Source organism: Dipodomys ordii, unplaced genomic scaffold (assembly GCF_000151885.1).
Source record: "Dipodomys ordii isolate 6190 unplaced genomic scaffold, Dord_2.0 Scaffold107, whole genome shotgun sequence".
NCBI classification, from domain to species: Eukaryota; Metazoa; Chordata; class Mammalia; order Rodentia; family Heteromyidae; genus Dipodomys; species Dipodomys ordii.
In genome coordinates, this window is record NW_012267323.1 from 3,805,660 (window position 1) to 3,812,912 (window position 7,253).

Here is a 7,253-nt window from a genome sequence, read left to right on the forward strand (position 1 = left end):
AAAAAAAAACCCTGAAGTACAAGACAAAGTACCTGTGGGGCACTGATGGCTCACGCCTGTCATCCTAGCTACTCAGAAGGCTGAGATCTGAGGATCACAGTTCAAAGCAAGCCAGGGCAGAAAAGTCAGTGAGATTCTTATCTCCAATAAACCACTCAGAAAAAAACCCAAAGTGGTGCTGTGGCTCATGTAGTAGAGCACTAGCCTGTGCAAAAAGTTCAGGGACAAAGCCCTTAGTCAAGTTCAAGTCCCAGGACCAGCAAAAACAAAACAATAACAACAACAACAAAAAGAAATCATACATGACATGCCTTAGCTATTTCCCTGTAAGTACCAACAAGAAACTTTATTTTGGTTGGGAGTATCACCATGAGCACTTCTAACCTTAATTTAACCAGACAACAAAATCCAAGTAATAGTTTACAAAGGATGAACAGCGAAAGCAATACAGTAAGATAAATATTCCCATTTTCACACTATAGACTACACCAGACAAGGAAATATTCAGAAAAACTTCCAAAGGTATGCTAGTTTAAGTGTTAAGAAACTAAGATCTTTGCTGGAATAATCAGCTCTGTTCATGCTTTAAAATTCCCACACTAATGCCTCCCAAAATCAATTAAATACAAGCTAGGAGAACTTAAAAGAATTACTGCTGAAATCTCTTTCAATATTAAACAGCAGTCATCTATAAGTTCAGTAGCCCAAAGACACTGATTATTCAGGACAAACCAGGGAAATGTGAATACATTTATCAAACAAGGCTGTACATAAGATGGTGATAGGTAACTTACCTATTTTATGAAGATTCCTAAGACACTTTATGAAACAAGGTTAAAGCTGAGGGATTCTACTACTACATATTTCTGATCTATCTTTCATGAATCTACTCTACTCCTCCTTTGTAACTCTTAGTAATATGGGAATCTGAGGGCCTTAGACATGTATAGATCACAAAACAAGCAAATTTGACAAAATATCCAAGAGATACAACATATAATCAAATTTGGCTTCAGGCTACAAGGCTATTTTAACAGGCTAGAAGAAGCATTAGTTAACAGCTCATCCTTAGATTTTATTTTATTTATATTGGTTGTGGGGTTTAAACTCAGGGCCTAGGCACTGTTCCTAAGCCTTTTTGAGCTCAAGGTTAGTGTCTTATCACTTGAGCCACAGAGCAACTTGTTTTTGAGTGGTTAATTGGAGATAAGAGGACTTTTCTGCCCTGGCTGGCTTTGAACTGAGATCCTCAGATCTTAGCCTCTCGAATAGCTGGAATTGTAGGCATGGGCTTCCAACACCCATCTTTATTATTTTGGTTTTTTTGGTCGGTCGTGGGGCTTTAACTCTGGGCCTGGGCCCTGTCCCTCAGTTCTTCAGCGCCAGGTTATTGCTCTACACTTGAACCACAGCACCACTCCCAGTCTTCTGGTGGTTTATTGGAAATAAGTGTCTCAAGGACTTTCCTGCCAGGGCTGGCTTTGAACCTAGATCCTCAGATCTCGGTCTCCTAAGTAGCTAGGATTACAGGTGTAAGCCACCAGCACCCAGCTTATTTTTATTTTTTGATGCCAGAACTGGGGCTTGAACTCAGGGCCTGGGCACTGTAGCTAAGCTTCTTTTGCTTGAGGCTAGCACTCTACCACTTTGAGTGGCTCCACTTCTGGCTTTTTTGGGAATTTAGTAGAGATAAGCATCTCACAGACTGTCCTGCCTGGGCTGGTTTCAAACCTCAATCCTCAGACCTCAACCTCCTGAGTGGCTCAGATGATAGGCGTGAGCCACTAGCACCCAGCACCATCCTTTTAATTGGGGAGATCATACTTGGAACCAGCAACACTACTCACCTTTAGTACAGAGGCTAGGCTGGTCATGTGTTCATTGAGGGCACCTTCAGACTCCTTATAGGTTAAGCAGGTGAACTGGTACTCCTCAGGATCAAAGGCGTCAGCTCCCTGTTGCTCCACATCGCTGGCTACTCCCACATAATAGTCCTCTATGTCCCCAGGGTCCTCGTCCTCTTCTTCTTCTTCCTCCTCACAATTTGGATCATAATCCTCTTCATTGCTGTCAGACCCCTGGCTATTCATGTCCACGGACATCTTAGCATCCAGCCAGGTTGCGGATCAGAAAAGCAGGTGCTTTTTCCTCCCCTCCCCCCAATCTTTACTGCTTTCTCAAATGCATTAGTGTTGTTTTTTTGTTGTTATTGTTGCTTTTCTGTCTTCTAAAGGAGGAAAGAAAAAAAAAGTGTTACTCCCCTCCTCCATGACAGACTATCACAAACAATTCAAGAATCAAAATGGCTGGATATGTGGCTTAGTGGTAGAGTGATTGCCTAGCATGAGTGAAGCCCAGGGTTCGATTCCTCAGTACTACATAAACAGAAAAAGCAGGAAGTAGTGCTGAGGCTCAAGTGGTACAGCGCTAGCCTTGAGCAGAGGAAGCTCACGGACAGTGCTCAGGCCCTGAGTTCAAACCCTAGAACTGTCCCCCCCCCAAAAAAATCAAACTGGCACATCCCTGGTCTTATTCCCATTTATGGCCTATTCTAATTATAGCCTCATATGAAGAAGCTCACCATTATCTCCCAGACCCAGGCTTATCAAAAGGAAACTTCCTTGCCTGAATCCCTCAGAAGCACATCTAGAGCTGGGACTATAGTGCTTATCTAACATGCATGAAGCCCTGGGTTCGATTCCTCAATACCAAATAAACAGAAAAAGCCAGAAGTGGTGCTGTGGCTCAAGTGGTAGAGTGCTGTCCTTGGGCAAAAGAAGCTCGGACACTGCCCAGGACACTCAGTTCAAGCCCCAGGACTGACAAAAAAAAAAAGGAGGGAGGAGGGCATGGTTCAACTGGCTTTCGAGCACTTCCCATGCAAGCAGGATTCCGATATAAACCCCGAATAACACACACACAAAAAAAAAGGAGGAAAAAAAACATAGGTAAATGCTTAGAAAATAAATAAATAAAAGCCACATAGCTCTTCAACATTTTTTTTTGTCAGTTGTGGGGCTTGAACTCTGGACTTGGGCACTGTCCCTCAGCTCTTCAGCTCAAGGCTAATGCTCTACCACTTGAGCCACAGCACCACTTCCTGTTTTCTAAGTGGTTTATTGGAGATAAGCGTCCCACAGACTTTCCAGCCCCGGCTAGCTTTGAATCCCCATCCTCAGTTCTCAGCCTCCTGAGTAGCTAGGATGACAGGCATGAGCCACATGCGCCTATCCGCTCTTCAACATCTTCATCTAGCCTATAAACTTATTTTTCAAGAGTCCTATTGGACCTTTAAAAGGAATACTTAGCCAGGCACCAGGGGCTCACCATATAATCCTAGCAACTCAGGAGGCTGAGATCTGAGGCTCACAGTCTGAAACCAGGCCAGATAGCAAAGTCCATGAAACTCTTATCTCTAATCAACTACTCCTCAGAAAAAGCCGGGAGTGATGCTGTGGCTCAAGTGGTATAGAGTCTAGAAGCTCAGGGACAGTGTCCAGGCTTTGAATTCAAATCCCAGGACCTGAAAAAAAATCTACAACAAAAATTAGGGAGCTGGAGATGGACGCCAGTGGCTCATGCCTGTAATCCTAGCTACTCAGGAGGCTGAGATCTAAGGATCACAGTTCAAAGCCAACACAGGCAGGAGAGTTTGTGAGACTCTTATCTTCAATTAGCCACCAGAAAACCAGAAGTGGCGCTGTGGCTCAAGCGGTAGAGCCCTCGCCTTGAGCTGAAGAGTGCAGGACAGCGCCCAGGCCCAGAGTTCAAGCCCCAGGACCAAATAAACAAACAAATTAGGGAGCTGGAGAATGATTACTTAGTGGTAGAATACTTACTAGCAAGTGTGAGTCTGTGTTCAAATATCAGTAATACCTAATCAGTAATTTATACATTAATATATGAAACCATTAAAGCAATTATGGATGCAGGAAAAAAAGGTACACTGAATACATGCAGTTAGTGTAAAGGATTACACAGCCACTTTTTATGGTGTTATAAAAAATGCCAATAAGTCTAAATTAAGTATAAGACAACAAAATGATGTTTGTAATTCAACATGTAACAGATTTTGTTTAGTAGAACTACCTAACCACAGCTGAACTCATTAAAGGGAAAAGTTCATCTTTAAGTTAAAAATACCTGTTATCTTTGAAGGTCTTCCAAGCAGACGTGGTCACCCAAATAGCCTGTCATATGATTTCCATCTACAATGAAATGAGAGAATATGTTTTTTAAATAGGTACCCTTTTTTCCAAATTTACTTTTTTTTTTTTTCCCCCTTGTCCTGGGACTTGAATTCTAGGCCTGGGCACTGTCCCTGAGTTCTTTTTGCTCAAGGCTAACAACACTCTACTACTTGAGCCACATTGCTACTTCCAGCTTTTTCTATTTATGTGGAACTGAGGAATTGGAACCCAGAGTTTCGTACATGCTAGGCAAGCCACATTCCCAGTTTACTTATTTTCCTTCTTATTTTGACAGATGTAAGATTTCAAACAGCACTGTTACTGTGAAGACAAAGTCTAGCTACATGAAGACTAGCTTCAAACTCCAGGTCATTCTGTTTTCCTTTCTAGAGTGCTGGGATTACAGATATACATTACCAGGCTTATTATTGTTAGTTTTTGGTGGTAATAGGCCTCATGCTCACTCAGCTTTGCTTGCTCCAATTGGTCCTCTATACTTGAACTATACCTCCAGTCCTTCTTTTTTCTTTTTTATGCTGGGCCTGGGGCTTGAACTCAGGGCCTGACTGATATAAACATATTTTATTTTTTTTTGGTCGGTCGTGGGGTTTGAACTCTGGGCCTGGGCGCTGTCCATCAGCTCTTCAGTTCAAGGCGAGCGCTCTACCACTTGAGCCACAGTTCCATTTCTGGCCTTTTGATAATTATCTGGAGATAAGAGTCTCATGCACTTTCCTGCCTGGGCTGGCTTTGAACTTCCATCTTCAGATCTCAGACACCTGAGTTGCTAAGATTACAGGCGTAAGTCTCTGGTCCCTTGAATTTTTGCTGGTTATTTTTGGAGACAGTCTCACTCAAACTTTCCTGTCAGGGCTAGCTTCAAACTAGGATCTTCCAGGTCACAGCCTCCTGAGTAGCTAGGATTACAGGCACTCAGCTGAGTTTTATTTATTTATTTTTTTGCCAGTCCTGGGGTTTGAACTCAGGGCCTGAGCACTGTCCCAGACTAGCACTCTACCACTTGAGCCACAGCACTGGCCTTTTCTGTTTATGTGGTACTAAGGAATCAAACCCAGGGCTTCATGCATGCTAGGCAAACACTCTATCACTAAGCCACTTTTCCAGCCTCTTAAGTTTTTTTTAATTAAGCAAAAAGTTTAAAAGTAACATGGGACTAGAATAATTGATTTTAAGGTCAATTTAAGGTCAGATTCATTCTCATTTCATCTTCACAGAAATTACTGCCACCTTCTTATGAATAGGGAAGCTGCAGTTTATAAAGGTTAAGTAACTTCCCCAGGATCATATAAATGCAACCAACATGAGACAGGCATGTATTCTTCTCAATTGTTATTCACAGCCATCTGCCAGTGTTGATTTCTGTGTATATGTCCATGTTGGTTCTGGAGTTTGAACTCAAGACCTGGGCACTGTTCTTGGGCTTTTTTACTCAAGGCATATGCTCTATTATTTTAAGCCACAGTGCCATTTCCAGCTTTTTGGTAGTTAACTGGAGATAAGACTCTCATTGAATTTCCTGGCTGAGCTGGCTTTGAACTGTGATCTTCAATCAGCCTCCTGAGTAGCTAGGATAGGTGTAGGCAACCTGCACCTGTTGGTATTGATAATTTTGTACGGCTCACAACTGAAGTTCTAAATGTTCAAATGGCCCCTGGCATAAAAACCAGGTTTCCCATCCCTGGATGGGGATTCATATCTAACCTAAAGTGCCTAACACAAAGCTATGCAAAAACTATCTAGAATTATTTTCAGCTAGACAATGGTGGCTCACATCTGTTATCCTAGCTACTTAGGAAAGGCTGAGACCTGAGAGTCAAGGCTTAAAACCAGACAAGTCAGACAAATCCATGAGACTTCTATCTCCAACTTAAAAAAAAAAAAAAAAAAAAAGCTCCATTACCAGCACTCAGGCCCAGAGTTCAAAGCCCAGGACTGACAAAGAAAAAAAAAAAGTGAGAGCAAGAAGCTTGTAGATCCAGATTTAAATAAAAACTTAATGGGATGTAACTTTTGCCCAAGTGAACTACAGTGATACACACCACCACACCCAACTAAAACTAGTCGAGGAACAGAAGCTCAGGGGAAGCACCCACGCCCTGAGTTCAAGGCAGCCAAAAAATAAAGTCCTGGCCTTAATCCTTAGTGCTGCCCTAAATAAGTCATACTAACCTTGCTCAAAGGGGCTATATGTTTCGTTAAAAACAACTTATAGCAATTCTTGGGGAGGGAGGAGAATTCTATTTGAGCCAGAGTCAGCTGGCCTTTACCTTCCAATCCTGCCTCCCTCTCTAGAATCCTAAGGATTACAGGCACATGCCACCACACCTGGCAAGATGATAATGTGTTCATTTCCTCTGAGGTGTTAACTATTCCCACATTGCAGACAGAAATGGATTAACTGAAATTATTTTTCTCTGGAATCAAAATCATGTTCAGAAGACCTGCCACTTGAGCTGGGAAGTTGGCTCAGTGGTAGAGTGCTTGCCTTGCATGTATGAGGTTCTGGGTTCAATTCCTCAGCACAACATAAGCAGAAAAAAGCTGGAAGTGGTGCTATGGCTCAAGTGGTAGAGTACTAGCCTTGAGCTGAAGAGCTAGGGAACAGCGCCTAGCCACAGAATTCTGGCCCCACGACCGACCGAAAAAAAAAATAAAAAAAAAAGAAAGAAATACAGCCACAAATAAATCCAATTTCAAACAAAAGCCAAGTTCTGGGTATATACTGGTATTAAGTTTCCTACAGCATTTGTCTCAGTGTCGAGAGCAATGGGCCTAGCCTTGAGGCCTAGTCTCATTAGGAACACACTCAGAATCCCTTATCAAAGGGAGAAGCATTAGATGGGCTGGGAAGGTGGCTCAGTGGTAGAGTGCTTGCCTTGCATGCATGAGGCCCTGGGTTCGATTCCTCAGCACCACATAAGCAGAAAAATCCTGAAGTGGCACTGTGGCTCACAGTGGTAGAGTGGTAGAGCACCAGACATAAGCAAAAGGAGCTCAGGGACAGCACTGAGTTCAAGCCCCAGGAATGGCAAAAAAAAAAAA

General features: G+C 42.7%; 1 protein-coding gene across 2 annotated transcripts in view; it reads right to left on the reverse strand.

Moving 5' to 3' along the window:
* The window catches only part of Arih2 (ariadne RBR E3 ubiquitin protein ligase 2), a 50,342-nt gene that overhangs the window by 41,256 nt on the left and 1,833 nt on the right, over window positions 1-7,253 (reverse strand). The window contains exons 2-3 of one of the 2 annotated variants that reach the window (XM_013028207.1): window positions 4,144-4,208; window positions 1,848-2,227 (exon numbers count right to left, since the gene is read on the reverse strand). Coding sequence is in view for 1 of the 2 variants with exons in the window: in XM_013028206.1 (XP_012883660.1) it covers window positions 1,848-2,102 (255 nt within the window). In the remaining variant the exon portion in view is untranslated. Of the gene's footprint in view, window positions 1-1,847; window positions 2,228-4,143; window positions 4,209-7,253 lie in introns of those variants that run through there. The other variant, XM_013028206.1, reaches the window with a different exon arrangement.